The 17,399-nt window shown below is 50.2% G+C and overlaps 9 protein-coding genes across 9 annotated transcripts; 4 read left to right on the top strand and 5 right to left on the bottom strand.

The window, feature by feature from the left end:
- Nucleotides 1-129: 129 nt before the first annotated feature.
- Nucleotides 130-855, top strand: PtrM4_104280 (hydrolase (HAD superfamily); the record flags this gene model as incomplete). The annotated part of the gene is made up of 1 exon (XM_001936189.2): nucleotides 130-855. The coding sequence occupies one exon, from the start codon at nucleotides 130-132 to the stop codon at nucleotides 853-855; it is 726 nt and encodes a 241-aa protein (XP_001936224.1).
- A 140-nt stretch (nucleotides 856-995) lies between these two features.
- On the bottom strand, nucleotides 996-2,723 carry PtrM4_104270 (PutA, NAD-dependent aldehyde dehydrogenase; the record flags this gene model as incomplete). The annotated part of the gene is made up of 3 exons (XM_066107551.1): nucleotides 996-1,135; nucleotides 1,189-2,524; nucleotides 2,670-2,723. The coding sequence occupies 3 exons, from the start codon at nucleotides 2,721-2,723 to the stop codon at nucleotides 996-998; spliced, it is 1,530 nt and encodes a 509-aa protein (XP_065962000.1).
- Nucleotides 2,724-3,064: 341 nt separating this feature from the next.
- Nucleotides 3,065-4,682, top strand: PtrM4_104260 (PrnA protein; the record flags this gene model as incomplete). Its single annotated transcript, XM_066107550.1, has 5 exons — nucleotides 3,065-3,138; nucleotides 3,211-3,584; nucleotides 3,649-3,734; nucleotides 3,812-4,449; nucleotides 4,508-4,682. The coding sequence occupies 5 exons, from the start codon at nucleotides 3,065-3,067 to the stop codon at nucleotides 4,680-4,682; spliced, it is 1,347 nt and encodes a 448-aa protein (XP_065961999.1).
- Nucleotides 4,683-5,266: 584 nt separating this feature from the next.
- Nucleotides 5,267-5,716, top strand: PtrM4_104250 (uncharacterized protein; the record flags this gene model as incomplete). Its single annotated transcript, XM_066107549.1, has 1 exon — nucleotides 5,267-5,716. One exon carries the CDS (start codon nucleotides 5,267-5,269, stop codon nucleotides 5,714-5,716), a length of 450 nt encoding a protein of 149 aa, XP_065961998.1.
- A 144-nt stretch (nucleotides 5,717-5,860) lies between these two features.
- Nucleotides 5,861-7,460, bottom strand: PtrM4_104240 (FAD dependent oxidoreductase; the record flags this gene model as incomplete). Its single annotated transcript, XM_001936192.1, has 4 exons — nucleotides 5,861-6,138; nucleotides 6,199-6,772; nucleotides 6,831-7,120; nucleotides 7,193-7,460. The coding sequence occupies 4 exons, from the start codon at nucleotides 7,458-7,460 to the stop codon at nucleotides 5,861-5,863; spliced, it is 1,410 nt and encodes a 469-aa protein (XP_001936227.1).
- Nucleotides 7,461-8,086: 626 nt separating this feature from the next.
- Nucleotides 8,087-9,836, bottom strand: PtrM4_104230 (MFS-1 multi-domain protein; the record flags this gene model as incomplete). The annotated part of the gene is made up of 7 exons (XM_001936193.1): nucleotides 8,087-8,441; nucleotides 8,492-8,672; nucleotides 8,722-8,836; nucleotides 8,888-9,030; nucleotides 9,080-9,299; nucleotides 9,350-9,611; nucleotides 9,664-9,836. The coding sequence occupies 7 exons, from the start codon at nucleotides 9,834-9,836 to the stop codon at nucleotides 8,087-8,089; spliced, it is 1,449 nt and encodes a 482-aa protein (XP_001936228.1).
- A 1,141-nt stretch (nucleotides 9,837-10,977) lies between these two features.
- Nucleotides 10,978-11,568, bottom strand: PtrM4_104220 (BetA, Choline dehydrogenase and related flavoprotein; the record flags this gene model as incomplete). Its single annotated transcript, XM_001936194.1, has 1 exon — nucleotides 10,978-11,568. One exon carries the CDS (start codon nucleotides 11,566-11,568, stop codon nucleotides 10,978-10,980), a length of 591 nt encoding a protein of 196 aa, XP_001936229.1.
- A 543-nt stretch (nucleotides 11,569-12,111) lies between these two features.
- PtrM4_104210 (uncharacterized protein) lies at nucleotides 12,112-14,676 on the top strand (the record flags this gene model as incomplete). The annotated part of the gene is made up of 2 exons (XM_066107548.1): nucleotides 12,112-12,154; nucleotides 12,275-14,676. The coding sequence occupies 2 exons, from the start codon at nucleotides 12,112-12,114 to the stop codon at nucleotides 14,674-14,676; spliced, it is 2,445 nt and encodes an 814-aa protein (XP_065961997.1).
- A 98-nt stretch (nucleotides 14,677-14,774) lies between these two features.
- PtrM4_104200 (BetA, Choline dehydrogenase and related flavoprotein) lies at nucleotides 14,775-16,154 on the bottom strand (the record flags this gene model as incomplete). Its single annotated transcript, XM_001936195.1, has 4 exons — nucleotides 14,775-15,534; nucleotides 15,587-15,621; nucleotides 15,685-15,820; nucleotides 15,874-16,154. 4 exons carry the CDS (start codon nucleotides 16,152-16,154, stop codon nucleotides 14,775-14,777), a joined length of 1,212 nt encoding a protein of 403 aa, XP_001936230.1.
- Nucleotides 16,155-17,399: the final 1,245 nt, after the last annotated feature.

Below are 17,399 nucleotides of genomic sequence, written 5' to 3'. Positions count from 1 at the left end.
GCCGGAGCGGTGAGGCTCTCATGCAAGCGCCGTCAACACCAACAACAACCATTATGTATAATCTCAACTAGATCGGCCGATGCAAGCATCATCATCGAACTCTCCAAGCTCATCTACCACACCCACAAAATGACGAAGCCTGCAAAACATGTCGTCTTCGATGTTGTCGGAACCTGCGTGTCGTTTGACGCATACTACGAGGTCATAGAATCCGTATTGGGCGACAAACTTCTCAAACACACCATCACACCGAAGCATTTTGGATTCACCTGGCAATCTGCTGCCGAGTTGGAATTTACTTTTTTGTCCATAGCTGGCAGCTACAAGCCCTACAAAGACATTCTCCGGGGAACATTTTACCGGACCCTCATGCTTGCCGGTGTCGCCGACCCTCGGGCCTTGTTTACCGATGAGGAGCGCGACCAATGCATTGAAGGCTACTCGGCTTTGTTACTCCGGCCTGGTTGTGAAGCGGCTTTCAAGATCCTGCGCGACAATGGCTTCACAGTGTGGTGTTTCACTACCGGAGATGTGAAGCGTGTCATGGGCTACTTTGAGCGTGCCGGCGTTCATATGCCGATGGAGAACTTCATCAGCTGCGACGGTCTTGGAGTGGCAAAGCCCGCCATGGCGGCTTATCAGGTAGTCTTTAACAAGTTGGGAGCGAACGACATCAAATGGTTTGCTGCTGCGCACATGTGGGATGTTACGGCGGCGACGAAAGTGGGATTCCGAGGCGCATGGAGTTCGGTCTATGAGTTGGAACCCTGTTTGGACATCTTCAGCCATGCGAAACTGGAGGTTGTGGCTGGAAGTTTGGAAGACATGGCGCAACAGATTGTAGATAAATCATAGCATCATCAATGTAACATGTTGAGTCGTCGAACTGCACTCAATGTGGTATGAGGTATGAAATTGCTGTATGAATCGGGGCAAGACTTGACTTGACGACCGAAAAGAGAGCTTGGAGGCTATTTCTTCTATTCAGACTACCTCTAGAGGCGACTCTGTTCTAGCGTGAGCGTTCCTGTCTTAGTAATCAAGTATTCCTCGATAGCAACATCTTTGCCCGCTTCTTTCCCATATCCAGATGATTTGATACCACCAAAAGGCGATTCTGCACATGAGGAGTTTCCTACGCCTATGTTAATGGCGCTGTGAAATGTGAGATTGTTTGTGAGTACTGACCTGAATTCATACCAATCATGCCGGTCTCCAACTTTTCCAGTAGACGCCAAGTCCTGTTAACGTCTCTTGTGAAGAAGTAAGAAGCCAAGCCCATCGAAGTGTCATTGGCATGCTTGATAGCCTCGCCTTCGGTTTCAAAACGATATAAGCAAAGTAGCGGACCGAAGATTTCCTCCCTGTAGGCCAGCATATCTGAGGTCATCTCAGATATAACTGTGGGCTCAAAGAAGTTACCCGTAGGAAGATGAGGAGGTCGCTGGCCGCCAGTCTTCACAATGGCGCCCTTACTACGAGCATCTTCGATCAGCTTCTCCAGCTTCTCGATGCCCCGTGGTGTTGTCAGGGGGCCCATGGTGCTCCCTGGTTCAGAACCGTGGCCGACGCGAATTCTGGACACGGCATCAAGGATCATGCCCTCAAATTTGTCGAATACACCCTTCTGTACGTAGATGCGATTTGCATGAGTGCATGCCTGACCAGCGGTCCTCCACTTCAAGATCATCAGGGCACTAAGAGCGGAATCCAAATCAGCGTCGTCGAACACAAGGAAGGGGCAGTTGCCACCAAGTTCCAGGGTCAGCTTCTTCAGCCCGTAGCTGCAGTGCCGCGCTATCAGACTTCCGATAGCGGTGCTGCCAGTGAAGGTCACCTTGCGCACCAGGTCGTGCTTGCACAGGGCCTCGCTGACCTCAGGGGTACGCTGCATGTCGGTTGTCAAGACATTCAAGACTCCGTCCGCAAAGCCAGCTCGATGAGCTAGCTCGACAAGCGCAAGGACGCTGAGGGGCGTTTCTGGAGAAGGCTTGATGATCATGGTGCATCCAGCAGCAAGCGCAGCAGCAGCTTTGCGCATGATCATGGCTACGGGAAAGTTCCATGGAACGAGTGCAACTGCGACGCCGATGGGCTGCTTGATGACCACAACACGACGATCGGAGAAGGACGGTTGCGCTACAGAGCCTCGAATTCTTTCTGCTTCCCCTGCAAACCACCAGGTGAAACCAAGTCCATACTCGACCTCTCCAATAGCTTCAGCGAGGGGTTTGCCAGACTCGCAAACGACAATCTTCGCTATGTCATGCTTGTTCTCTTCAATCAGCTGATGCCACGCGAGAAGCAGCTTCGCCCGTGCTCTGGGGTTGACCTCCCGGTAGATCTCGAAGGCGGCATGCGACGACTGCACACAGGTATCGACATCGTAAGCATCAGATGCCGGACATGTGGCAAAGGGTAGATTGCTACCGGGATCGACGATAGTGAAGGTTTCGGCCGAGTTGGACTCAGTCCACTTGCCGTTGACGAAGCATCTGTCGCGTAGCAGAGAGGGGTCGCGGAGCTAAGATAGCGCGTCAGTTCCGAAGGCCGAGAACAGAAGGTCAGTGCATGCAGTAACTAGCGGGGGCTCCTCGGAACCCCTCCACTTTGGACCTAGTCGTATTCCTTCGTCTAGCCCTTCGTATCAAGAACAATACTGTACTTACCCATGCCTTGAGATCTGGTCGGCCGTCTTGCACATGTACTTTGTCGGAGCTCATGGTAGCTGGTCTTGTGTATCTGTTCTAAAGCTCTTCAATCAACTGGGCTTGATCTTGTCTTTCCAACACACTTTGTACGTGCACGCGGCCCGTATTCTACATACGAGACTTCGGCTCCGACTCAATCGAACCGGACCGGTCATATCAGATCTCGCCGATTGGGAAATATTGCGATAAGTCCCGGGAACAATTTCGCTGCATCACGTGCGATTTGGACCAAAGGTCATGTGACACTGACCGGGCCGGCTGCAGTCCTTGAACATCGCCATCTGATAGACCCGCTCCCAAATCGCTGTCACCACCGGCCCTGTTGCCCTGTGCTCTCCTGTTTGCATTACGCCATGGAAAGCGAGAATCCGAGGCCCACCAAAAAGCGCCATCTGGCGGCGGAGGAGCGCCAGCGAGCAGTTCGCGCGTAAGATTGCACTCCGCACTGTCTGCTGGATAAGCATGGAAGACCGAGCCTCGACTGACAGGCATCGTACAGTTGTGCTGAGTGCCGTCGCCTCAAGGAAAAGTGTGAAGATGGCATGCCTTGCAGGCGTTGTCGCCATTTGCGTCGTCAGTGCCAATTCTCCAACGCGCCAGCGACGGTGGAGAAACGCGCGCCCGACATTGCCACCTCGTTCAAAGAAGTGATGGACCGTTTGCAGTGCATGGAATACATCCTCAAGCACCATTTTCCCAATCTTGGCCTGGATATTGACTCCCTGCGCCGCATGTGCGATACTTTGACATTGTCGACTACTCAGCCGGCGACTAGTACGTCGCTCGACCCACTTGGAGATGAACAGCCTACCGAGAGCCCTGGAATCGAGGACGAGGACTGTACTGTTGAATACGTAGACAACACCACAGCTCGTGCGTTTCCTTCTGGTCTCCCACAAATGTGCTCGAAACTAACTGTTTTATTGCCATGGTACAGATTACTCCGGCGAGTTTTCACATTGGAACTTCTCGATGCATATCAAAAGGAACATTGACGAGCTCATGGCTAGATCCAATGTGCCGGTACGCAATCTTTCGTATACTCGCATTTATGTGAACATCTCGTAACAACCCCGTATGTGTACTTATTTTAATTTTAGCGCTTGGATAAAGAAAACCGGGTGCCAGCCTTCATGCGTGTGGGCGAAGCAGACCCGGACTCAACCTCCATGGCGGACATCGTTACGATCCTTCCGCCTCGTTCAGTAGCGACTTTCTTGATCAATGTATTCTTCAAGCACGCAACAAGTATATACTACTATGTGGATCGAGCCTGGCTTGACAGTGTTCTTGACCGTATATACGCCAACTTGAACGGACTACGAAGCAAGGATATTACTGCAGCATGCGTGGTGCTGATGGTTCTTGCTGTTGGGACGCAATACGTCCACTTGGACTCTCCTCGACAACACAGTAGAGGTAGTGTTGACGCTGTGATGAACCCCGATTCCGGAAGTAGCTGGGAGCTCGACATTGGATCCGCCTTCTACCGCCAAGTGGCCAAACTTCTGTCCGAAGTCATCCATTCAGGCTCACTGCTTAGTGTGCAAGTCTTTCTACTCCTTGGCCTCTATAATTTGCCCATCGATGCTTCTGGGTTGGGGTACATATATCTAAACATGGCCATCAAACTGGCCATACAAAATGGCATGCACCGAAAGGCCTCACGCAGTGTTTTTGACTCAAGCACCAAAGAGATCAGACGCCGTATCTGGTGGACAACGTACTGTATGGAAAGGTTTGTTCACATATGTTCACACCGCTCCGCTTCATCTGCTTACCGGCCGCGCAAACAGGAAAATTGGCATATATCATGGCCGCCCAGCATCCATTGCTCGCTCCGATATCGATGTCGATCTCCCAAAAAATCATGACACAGGCCGTATGAATGCCGACTCTTTCAATACCACTGGCTTGTTAGAATCAATGTATCTGACAAGTCAAGCTGAGGGTTTCCTCCATGAGATGTAGGTAGTCGCTTACTTAACGAATTTGAGGTACGATGATCTCACGGCTGACTTTATTGGGGTAGATCGCGGCTCCGAACGTGCGCGAAGTCTGAGGTTGGCACAATCCTGACTGAAATAAAGCACATGAAGGCACAACTGCGAGGATCTTGGTCGCCTTCCCACCATGACCCAAGGGTAGGGTCCACCACAAGCCAACACGAACGACCCGAGACTCGTATGGAAATCCATTGTCGGTTGGAGTGCTGCCTTTTGCATATGTTCATCGGGCGACCGTTCATCCTAGCTCACCGCCAGGTGCGCAAAGATGCTAGTGCTTCGCCAGAAAGTTCAGGGACGCCACGACAAGGATTCAATGGTTCGCAAGAACAGTGGGGCTTCCTGGTTCAAGACTGTGTGGCGGCTGCACAAGAAGCTATCAATATCTGTCACAGTCTACAGACAGGTGATATGGCACTCGCCAAATCCTCTTATATTGAATACAGTTCTTGTCGCGCATCACTACTGGTTCTAATCGCTTACAGCATTTGTCACTGTACAAACGAGTTCTCAAGTACGTTACATAAAGGTCTAGAAGCCATTAGAGAAATGGCCTCTGTCGGCGACTCAGCGCGTTCGGAAGTTTCCCTCATTGAAACACTCGAAGCGGCATTGCACCGACTTCATATGTTCGATTCAAGTCCCAAAGAACCGACATACCAAGCTGGGGGCTTAGAGCAAGATGGTTATGAAGGTTTAGTCAACTGGTATACGAGATTACGAGACTCCGCAATGAGTCGTGGTCGACACCCGACTTACAATGGTGAGAGCGCAGAAGTAGCGAGGCCGCAGAACCCGGTACGTGTTACGCAACCACGGCCGAACAGAAATGGCCAGGCAGCTACCGGTATTCCACATGACTTCTCCATCGAGAACTTTCCCTTTGATTTTGATCTACTCAACTCGGACGGGAACGTGGCTTTCTTTACACCGGATCTCAACGAGCATGGTGGCCCAGAGCGGGAGCTATTCGAGAACCTGATGTGGATGCCGAAGTAGTTGTCGCACACGAAGTGAGACAATCCTTGTAGAAGAAACTGGAACCATCACTCATTCACCAAGCGTAATATTGCGAATCGCATACCTGCATCACAATAAGCCATATAATCATTATCCGTATCTCGTCTTAATTCCAATTCTCGTTCACAGTTTTGCCCTAGCAGTTTCGCCTTCCGTGTAGGTCTGCCATGCCTTCAGAGCTGCATGTTCCTTGGGCTCATACCACCTTTCGGGGGAGGTGCGGTAGGGCAACGGCAAGTCGACATCTTCTGCATCTCTTTTGACGATCATAGAAGCAATAGCTTTTGCAGAAAGGAAAATTTGTGGCATACCATGCCCAGTGAAGCCCGCGCATAAGTATTGACCGGGTCTATCACACACCGGTCCCACATAAGGGAAGCCATCGTTGGAGTAGCCCATGACTAGACATTGAGTTAGTTAATCACGCAGCTGAAGAGCGGGTTTACTTGATGGCAACTTACTACCTGTCCATATTTCCTCGGTGCGGGCACCGCTATCCTCCCACCCGTAGAAATGCCGTTGCATGTAACCGTCAAAGTATCGTCGCGTATCTTTTATCAGTTGGCTATCGTCAGAGACGTCAAACCACTCGTGCAAGTTCTTGTAAAAGTCCCGCTTTGCACCGCCTAGGATGATGCTGCCGTCTGGCCGTGGAATCATGTAGTCGTATTCGTAATCGGAGAGGCGCATCATGTAGCTGTCGGTCATCTTGGGCGCATTTGCGCCCACAAGATGTGCTACTATGCCTCTGACTGGGACAATCTTGTCCTTCATCTCGGGTACCAAGGCAGAGGTGTAGCCATTTGTCGCGTATACCACTGTTTTGGCTGTGATAGAACCGCGCGGTGTGTCTACAATCCAATAGCCGTCGGCGGAGGAAATAGATTCTCGGGAAACCCTTGTGACAGGTGTGTATGTCTGCAAATTGACACCATTTGATATGGCTTTCTTGAGTAAGTGGACTACCAGTCGGTAAGGCCATAATCGAGCAGCATGGTACGTATGACAGGATAACGCTCCTCGAACGCCAGATCTCTACATCAAACATGAGTACAACGCGAACATTGGATAACACTATCTGATATCCACATACCTCTTCAGCTTCGATATCAATACTGAACTTGATTTCCCTCACAGTGGAGATATCCGCAGCAACAAGACTATCGAGATCGGCCTTGATCTTATCCCTCCCATTCTTATATAAGCACACATCCGTGACCCTAGTCTCTTCAAAGTCACAATCCACGTGATCACGCTCAACCAGCTCTCTGACTTCGATAACTTGACGCGCCTCAAAGGAAGCTACGTGTTCAGCAACAGCCTTGCCATGTGTCTTGAGCACGTTGGCGGCTCTCGATATAGGATCTGGCTTCAAATGGCCACCTATTAAAACTTCGTCAGCCCAAATACGTTCCTCAGAGATATAACATGCTTCCCCGGAAGAATTAAACATACCATTTCGACCCGTCGCCCCCGAACAAGTCTCCCTCGCTTCCAAGATAACAATTGAGGGAACCGCACCGCCACATTTCCCGCTCTCCTCGATCAGATGGTGCGCGATCGACGCGCCAGCATATCCTGCACCGATAATTACAACATCAGACGTCGCAGGCAGCGTTTCTGTGCTCCGATGATTGTCAATAGACCCAACCTCTTTGCGCCAATAAGAAGGTGTCGCATTCGGGACTGGAAAAGGCTTGGCGCCATGGCTTGGTGTAGACATGGCAGTCGCGTTGGATCGCGTTGTCTAGGTAAGCTTCAAAATAACTCTTGCTCGAAGATGCGCCTTACAACGTCCTAGTGATTTCAGGGGGTCCGGGGTGGTCGCCACCATGTGACGGGGTGTGCGGGTGGGGGGTCATGTGACTGAACCGGGCCGGTTGCCGGTCATCGAGCCGGTACGGTCTCACGGCCGGACGAGAAGGAGGACATGGATAAAGTATGGGCCCGGTATTTTGCCTTTGATCTACATTGCTTATCACAACAAGAGGGGTTGGCAGTGATAGCAGGTACATCTCTGCATTGGAGTTGCGGATGTGTTGGAGTTGACCTCGGCGGGCTTGTGCCGAACCGCTGAACGACCAAAAAGAGAAGGACAACAATGAAATGTTAACCGTGTGAGAGGGCCGATAGCGCAGCTCAGGTGTGGATCTCTAGAAGGCGGTAACTAATTTTGTCAGTAGTAGAGAACCGTGATGTCTAGCCATGTTCACTCCAAGCTCAATACGGATGAATTGGCGAAAAATTGACGTTGCGAAGGGTGCGCAAGGACGAGGTTTCAGGAAGTTTCAGGACACATATATATCATTGCCGTCTACAAGCATCGCTGTAGTTGAGCCAGTCTATCCATCAAGCCCTCTTGCCTGTATCCGTATTGTCTATCGACTCCTCCTCGACGAAACTGCTAATGGGTGTCTTGGGCATCTTGCTGATAAGCATCACCATGCTGGGAACCACTATAACCAACAATCCAATGTTCACGTAGAGAGGGATGGTGTGGTTGATGCCGCTCGCAGAACTCAAACCGTACGACACAGCCTGACCGGCGACTTCGAAAGCGCGGAATGTGCCACCAGCACGCGACGCATCGCCCATAACGTTCGAATAGTTTCCGAGAATCCAGTAAAGCGACAGTTGAGTGAGATATCCTGCGACAAAGATGATAAGGTAGGGAAAGTATGCCTGGGCCCACAAGCGCGTATTCCTGTTGCAAGTCAGCCTCAGTATTCAAAGGCTCTGTCTAGCAAAACGTACAAGGTGTAGTCCAGAGCTGTCTTCTTGCCACGGTAGTGGTATTCAAGCGCGATCCAGATGAAACACGCACTCTGAGGGATGAGCCAGATCAGGAAAGCAACCCATGCCTTGCGCTTTTGCGAGATGCGCTTGGTATCAAGTAGTTTACCGAAGCCGAGGACACAAGGGATGACGATACACGCTACAGCCGTCAGTACATACACCTCAAGATTGGCGAGCAAGGTACTTACGGACGAGGAGAGATGAGAGTGCGCGAGCGCGTACTGAGAAGTGCAGCGAGAGGTACGTTCCCATTGTGCCACCGTAGAAGAAGGAGTAAAAGGCGGGGATAAAGACAAGCCAGGTCTGTTATGTTGTCAGCTTTGTTGATATGGTAGTGGAAATGCTAATACGTACTTTAGGAGTGCTCAGATACGTCCACAGAGTCACAAGTTCTTGCTTCCAAGAAAGCAGTGGAGACATGGGTACTTTGCTACCATCGCGACGACGAACTCGAGGTGTTGGAGACAGTAAGAGCGCGTACACAACGCCAGTACACTCTGCGATATATTAGCATAGGCCTGAACAGGTCCAGGATAATAGACGTACCGAATCCAAGAAAGATGAGATATGTCGCCCACACGACACCACCACTCTTTGTGTCTGTGTGGTTCTTGGAGAAATTGATCGCGCCACCGATGACGCTACCGCTGTTTCGCATAGCAGACCAGATTCCGAGGTAGTATCCACGGTCTTCTGGCTTCGGGTATGACAGCATGGCAGTGGTTTCAGCTACATATAGCAGGCCTGATGTTACTCCTCCAATGACCTAGACAATGTCGGTGAGCCGGGTTTACCAAATGAGAACGTTCCAATTACATTTGCCATCAGAAGATACCAGTCAACGTGAAACCTCGCATTCACATAGTACGCTGACCCATACAGGGGCATAGCCAGAGCGGCAATGAAGCAAGCCCACTTGATACCGATTTTGTTCAGGATGGGTCCACCGAGAATCGTACTGAAGAAGCCGCATGCGTAATTCAGAGAATTCGCCAGGTTGGCAAGCCAAGGTGATGACAGACCACCACCCCCCAAATTGCTAATAGCATCCGACATGGCAGGTCCGACCAGTGAAAGCCTGTGAATCTATCAGTAAAGTCCTCTCAGCTTCAATTGATGCTTCAACTTACATTCCAAACAATATCATCTGGAACAAGACGCTTCGGTAGAAGGTCTTCGGCGTGTAACGCGACACATCTTCGTGAACCCCAACCTTGACGTCCATTGTGCGCTCATCAACGGTATTAGATGCCTCAGCGTCCTTCGTCTTCGGTGTATGAACAGAACCGTCGTCTTTTGTCATGTTTACAATGGCAAAGTGAATTAAAAAAAGCTGACCTTTGGCGTGATTATGGTTGGTTTGCGGTTGGATGGGTCTAAGACTAAAAACACCTCGACCAGGTCGGGGGTTAATACCCCACCTTGCCTCCCGTTGCTTGTCCAAACTTAACTAGCATCGGCCCGGTTGTGTCGTGTGTTCGATAAGGCTAGAAAGATACCCCGCGGGCAACGTGAGATAAGCGTTGCCTCGGTCCGGTCTGTAGTTCAAGCCAGTACGGAGAATACCTGGAAAAATGCGAGATATGTGCTCGAATCCCCCAGAAATACGAGAGAAATGTTGTGGCTATTCTTAAGAGAATGGCATGCTGCTCGAATTTACCCTGTCGTGGTCCTGCATAGTGCCGAGCACCTGGGTGCGCCTAACTCGGTAGTTATGCAAAGACTTGGCCTAGAATATGCGTAGAAGATTTCGGCCTGGGCCACATTTCCGAGCATGTCGTTGATATCATACGGCCGTGTATGTGATATTTCCCGAGAATTAGTGGATTGATAGTCACAATCTGGCTACAAACTCTCTTGTCGCCGTGTTTGTTATGGGTCCTTTCCGATGGGAGACTTGAATAGAAGCATAAGGTGGTGACAGAGCGTGCTGGCGCGTCTCGCGGCTCGAGCCTTCGGATATCCCAGAAAAACTTGATTGAATTGGACTATAGGTGACCCGGCGCTCGGGGCTACGTGTTCTCTGCTAAATTATATCTTCCGAGAGAATATGTCTTCCTTATTAACCATTACCAGGTCGGAGGCTACTGCAAGACGTTTTTGGGTCGAGTTTACGCGTGTGAGCATTGCGTATGGAAATCCTGGTATTGAGGAAGTTCTGTATACCTCATACTGTGATCGAAGGTTGTGATATGGATCTCGGGATGGAATGAAGTCACTGGATGAGGTAGTGTCGCATGCTGCGCGTTATGCGGCAGCGGCGTTACTGTAGCGTAACCCTTAACTAATTAACTAATTCCGAAGCGAGGGTGGATACCTACGCAACCTCTACCACCCCGAGGACTAAAAACTTGTCACTGTGGAGATGCCAAGCCTACTTTTGTAGCCCATACTACAGCCAAATCGGGTTTGACGTGTCAACTTTTTAGACATCCGTGGGGGTTTTACATGCCAATTCCTGCATCAATGACATCCTGTGCCAATTTCTCCGCGTGCGCGTATGTGACACCCTGAGAATGTCCCGGTGCCTGAAAAGGTAAAGAACTAGCATCTATGACCCGCAACCCCTTTACACCAAATACTCTCGCTTTCGAGTCTACCACCGCTCCATCCGATGCCTTTTTCCCCATTGCGCATGTCGAGGTACCATGGTGTATAGCGCTCATGCCTTTCGTCTTAATGTAATCCAATATCTGAGCATCTGTTGTTACGTTCGCTCCTGGTGCTATTTCGTCTCCAAGTGCAGAGACACTGGCTGCAATGGTGCGCGCGCGTCTGTATGCTGCAACGGCCATTTCTTTGTCTTCCTTGGAATCAAGCCAGCCGATGTGAACAATCGGAGCGATGGTATTATCGGCAGATTGGATCGTCACGTTTCCTTTGCTCGACGCGGAAGTGAGTAGTATTCCAACGACACCCGTATCGCTAGCGGTTTGACCTGCAGTCGATGCACGAACCGCAGCTTGTAGCGGATACTCCACATTAGGCCAATCGCTTGGTATACTGTTAAGATAATCGAGCGTCGACTGGCTCATGTTCGTGGTAAAGTCTTTCGAGAACTTCTCCCATGCAACGAAGTCGCTAGCTGGGCTACTCAAAGGCCCTGAACCGTTGGCGAGATAGCCCTGGATAGCATTGTCGAAAGATAAGGCGTCACGTGTAAACGCGCTTCTTCCGGGCACATTAGCAGACTTTCCAAAAAGCAAGTTGACTTGGATTACTTGCTTGACTTGCTTGGTTTAAACCAAGCAAGCAAGTCAAGTAAGAGCTGGGCAGCTAAGCAAGCAAGTCAAGTCAAGATACTTTGCTTGCTTGGCTTACTTGGTTTACTTGGTTGTTTTAGCGTTACTGTGATGAGGGTGCTAAAACTGCTGTACGGTAGATGTCGCGATGGTTTTGAAGTGTTGCAGTTGCCTCGGTTGAGTCCCAAACAGGCTAAGCGGCTATCAAATAACGTTAGCCTTAGTCTAGCGCATTGCTCCAATCTCGACGTACGCCTGTCTAGAAGCCTATCGCAATGCAGTATCCCCTATAGCAACGCGTTTTCCAGTGATTTATACTGCCCTGATACCCCCAATATGGCCAAACGTCGCCTACCACAAACTTCTGCTCGGAGCAAACGTACGAAAGTAGCCGCTGCCACCAACAACGTCGCCTCAACTCCTGAGGCTTCACCTGAGCCTGCATCTAAGCCTGCATCTAAGCCTAGACCTCAGCGTCGATCACCTCGCAAAACCCTAGCTGCCGCAAGCCAGGCTAACGCCTCGCCGCCAATACCTACCTTCGAGTTGCAGTTCTTAGAGTCGCAGGCGGAGGCTGAGATTGTCGCGCCCACCGAGGGCAGCCGAGCTGGCACGGTGGCTACAACTGAGGCTGGAGAGGGTGGTCAGGATGAGACAAACAGCGCACTAGTTGAGAACTTTGACGGCATTGACTGGGCACGTTTACCTGATTTTATCAAGCCATTGGCGCGTTCTAAGCGCCCAAAAAGTTGGATCTTTCAGTATGGCTACCGCGTTGTTGAGCGCCATGCTACATCTCGAATCTGGTTTGTGTGCAAGTACTGCCATGTACACAAAACTATCGACGCTGGCCGTGGTGGTTTGTTTAACATTACTCAGGCTACAACCTCAGCAGCCACCCATCTCAGCCAACCAAAGCCTGGCCACAACCTTACGAAAGATGGCCCAAAGTTAGCGCAGAGAGCTCGAGGCCAGCTGTCGTTGCGGCAAGCTTTTGACGCTGGTTTAGACGTACAACAAAACACTGCTAACGCGTTTGGAAACTTCGACGTAGAGGGCTTTCGAACAGCCACTGTCATGTGGCTTGTTAACCGAAACCACCCGCTCAGCGAACTTACGACGCCTGATTTTAGAGAGATGATGAGATTTGCCAACCCAGAGGCAGAGGCAGCGTTGTGGGTAAGTAATACCAGCGTTTCTACCTTTGTGATGAGGTTGTTCCGGTCTATACGACCGCAAGTTATCGACACCCTGTCAGGCTCAGTAAGCAAAATACACGTAAGCTTTGATGGCTGGACAACAAAGGGTGGTAAACGTGGCTTCTTTGGAGTAGTCGCTCACTTTGCCGACGCAGCTGGAATAATACGAGACTTACCAATCGATCTGCCTGAGCTCGCTGGCGCCCACACCGGTGAGGCTATTGCCAAAGCTATCTCGACGACGCTCTCAGCATACGGAATAACAAGCGACCGATTAGGCTATTTTGTACTCGACAACGCTACCAACAACGACACTGCGATCGCCGCGCTCGCGCGCGAGTACGAATTTGAGTCCGCTCACCGGCGCCTCCGCTGCAGTTGTCACACGCTTAACCTCATCGGCCAGGCTATTATATTTGGCACCAACAAAGACGCCTACGGCAACACTCAAGAGCAGTACAATACCGAGGAGCAGTATATGCGAGAGTGGCGGAAAGATGGCCCTATTGGAGTGCTAGTTGACGTCATCAACTATATCAAAACGCCGCAACAGTACGAGCTTTTTCGTGGCTACCAGCGCCTTGCCAACAACAACCTGCCTGCTGAAGGGCGTCTCAAAGTACTCGAGCCAGTCAAGCCTGTCGTCACTCGCTGGAACTCATACTATGCTGCTTTTGAGCGCGCTACCAAGCTTCAAGCCGCGTATAACTTGTACGCTGAGCATCATATCAATAGGGTTATCCTTGAAGATGCGCACGCTGCGCAGCGGAATAATAAGCGGCCCGACGCCCCAAACTGGATGAGATCAACTGGGCTCCGAGCTGCTGACTGGGCGGTGATTGCAGAGTACCAGGACTGCTTAGAGCCGCTCAAGTACGCCACAAAACGCCTCGAGGGACGCTCTAAGGATGGCAAATACGGCGCAATCTATGAGGTTATACCCGTTTTTGAGTACGTACTCAGCAAGCTTGAGGCCCGGGCGCGCCCGTTCGAGCACGTCGACTTCAACGCTCATGCCGAGGCTCCAGAGGATCACCTCAACGTCAACCTCCGCGCCGCGTGGAGCAAAGCCAACGACTACTACAACAAGCTCGACGACTCGCCCGCTTACTACGCCGCTGTTTGCCTACACCCGTACTACAAGAACTACTGCGATGTGGCGTGGGCAGACAAAGCTGATTGGCTTACTAGTGCCAACGCGTCGTTCCAACAGCTTTGGGCGGCATACAAACCTCAACGAGCACGCCAGCGGTATACAACTGCGCCGAGTAGCAACAACATAGACGAGGCAATTATTGCTATACTTAGCCGCAACAATGACCGAGAGGCTCCACTTGACGAGTTTGAGCGCTGGAAAACACAAGAGCCGCAGTGGACGCAGGAGCAGTACAACGCAGATGGAAATCCTGTCCAATACTGGATACAACTACTGCCGAAATACCCGCATTTAGCGCAGTTTGCAATCGATATCATGACTATCCCAGCATCAAGCAGCGACTGTGAGCGCCTCTTCAGTGAGCTTGGCGACCTTCTTGAACCTAAACGACGTGCTCTGGGCAGTGAGCTACTCGCAGCTCTTCAATTAGTAAGGTCATGGGTGCGAGCTGGTTATAAACCGTACAACTGTAGCGAGGCTAAGCTTTCAGATGAGCAGCTTGTAGGAGATTACAACATACTAGAGTGGAACACTGAGTTTTGGTAATTTGTATGTAGCTTAATCTCTTTGTAGTAGTCAAGTAATCCAAGTACTTGCAAGTAATACAAGCAAGTCAAGCAAGTAAAAAAATCACCCCAAGCAAGTCAAGTAAAGCCTATGTTTGAACCAAGCAAGTCAAGTTTAGAGCGGTGACTTGCTTTACTTGCTTGTTGGAAAGTCTGCACATTAGTGGTATGAACCACTCCGCCGATGGCTGGGGTATCGCGGAGGTTTTGACCCACACCCGAGAGATCGGAGATGACGGGTATATCGTATCGTTCAAGGGTCTCGCGAGGCCCAATTCCGGATACCATGAGCAAATGTGGGGAGTTGATAAACCCGCTGGATACGATGACTTCCTTTCTCGCTTTAAGCACGAAGGGTCTCGTTCCCGCGACGGTGACGTTTATCCCAACCGCTCGCTTGTTCTCGTCGAATAGAAGGTTGCGCGCCATGCACGACTGGTAAATCTTCAACGATGTCCTAGCCGTGGTACGAGAAAGGAAGGCACTTTCCGTACTACTCCTTGTGCTATCCTCTGCTCTTAGCGTGAAGGGCCAATACCCATATCCTAGCATATTTCCATCTAAAAACCCTGCTGCTGCTTTAATTCCTGCCTTGGCATAACCTTCCGCACCATATGATGATATTGGCTGTGCGTATTTTGGAAAGCTCAGGTGAACGGGTCCTCCAGGCTTGTCGAACGTAGATAACGTGTAATTTACTGTCGCGTTCTCTGCACGGTATCGAGTGTCGGGAGGTGTAAAGGAAAAGCTTTTCTTCATAAAGGGAAACATGTTCTCCCAGAGGTAGGCAGGATCTCCAGTAATGTTGGCGATTGCTGCGTACCAGCCTTTGGTTGCTCTGGACTTGATGTCAGCGAGTGAAGTCAGAGTGGTAGCAAGTAGATACGTACCTGTGGTAAATCAACTGATTCCGAGCTGAACTGCCCTGCATAGTGAATGTCATGTTAGTTTATGTTACACAAGAGAAGGGATGATATCAAAAACATACACCAAGAGCTTTGCCCTGTACGTATAAGAACCGTCTCCCATTAGCCGCAGGGATAGGTTCTGTAAAAATACCCCAGTCAACCAATGGCTGGTAATCTGATGGGTCACCTCCAGTATACATGGTGGAGTAGTATGGACTGTCATTATAGTGAGTAAACAAATTTACCACGAATCGTGTCCTTCAACATACATTTGACTGTAGTTGCCATTCGAAATCTCGTAGAACGAGCCAGCTTCGACAACGGCAACTGTCATATTCGGCAACGCGTCGGCGATACGGGATGCCGTGAGAGAGCCAGCAAGACCCGCTCCGACAATGACATAGTCGTATGTTGCGTTGACACCAGGATTACCAAATGAGTTTCCAAGAAGGCGTCTCGGAGCATAAAACTGTTGAAGCAAGGTCTCCCCGTCTAGATCCGCTGAGACCAGTGCGGTACAAAATGTGAGGATGGTAGTTGATAGAAGCATTGTCGGCGTAAGGTCATGTTCAAACCCATGCAACACCTACGGAAGACAAGAGACACATGTAGGTGTCGTCTCTTTATATGACTCCGAAGACGGTGCCGCGATCGCATGATTTATAGATACGGGACGGAACTATAGTCTCTCAGGCGTAATTTCTGATGATTCAGCTGCAGGGAGACATGCAAGGCTTGCAGTAGATCGATCTATCCAATGTGCATCTACCGTAGGCTAGTGATCTAATTGGTATGGTGTCGTTCACCTCTTTCCTATCCGGGAATCAATCGTAGCAAGCGCATCCCTGTCGACATGACCAAACAGCTGCTTACGCAGCATCGAGCGATTAAGTTTACTTTTAGAAACCTTCCTTTTGGGTGCTAGGTGACTGTGTGCGGTACGTTTGGCGGGTGTGGAGCGGGATCTGCAGCAGGTGTGTTCCGCGGAGGACCTGATGGCCGATTGGCTGCTTCCCGACCGATCTGTACCGTTCCATCCTCGAAGCGCGATCTTCCACTAGTCATCACGGACTTCAACCCTCCCTGACCTCAATGTGTAAATAGCTGATTTTAACGATACATGCGCGTCTTGGCTGTTTCCAGTAGCTAGGTGTCTATGCGAGTAATGCTGTGCTTCTCATACACGAAATTGAGTAGAAAACAGCTTGATAGGAATTTTTTGACCCAGCCGAGCGATAAATTCTTGTACTCCTGAGCACAGGAACTAGAGAGTAGAGAGATACTAACTGACGGTATACTATGCGCTGTTTTTTCTACTTGTAAACATTGCAGCTCCAGTTCTACAGATCTTACGTATGAGCCTCAAACTTTTGATTCTATATCACGCCTTAGATGATACAAATTGACTTGGCACATCCACTGTATCCGGAACACAGTCGGCAATGGCGCATGTAGAATAATTTCCCTAAGAGACGCATGTCTTGGAATACCTGAAGTCGATCTAAACGCTGCTGAACCTGGCGAATGTATATTTATATTGTTGTCTCTTGAGTCTCAAACATCTTTTATGAACCATTGTCTAGTCACATATTCAACTAACATCTTCAGTTACCATACGATGAAGAGCCGAGCATCGAGCATCGAGCACCGAGGACTGGGGAGTGTGTCAACATCGAACGGCTGCTGGATACTGATATGTGTGTGCTCAATTGACTCTGGACGAGAACTCTGCAAAGATTTTAGTGCCACGTGGGCACTCGAAAGTACTCAGTGAAAGCACAACACAACAGCACAA

Source organism: Pyrenophora tritici-repentis, chromosome 5, assembly GCF_003171515.1.
Source record: "Pyrenophora tritici-repentis strain M4 chromosome 5, whole genome shotgun sequence".
Taxonomy (NCBI): Eukaryota; Fungi; Ascomycota; class Dothideomycetes; order Pleosporales; family Pleosporaceae; genus Pyrenophora; species Pyrenophora tritici-repentis.
Note: the sequence above shows the minus strand (reverse complement) of the source record. Positions and strands in the feature narration are given on the sequence as shown.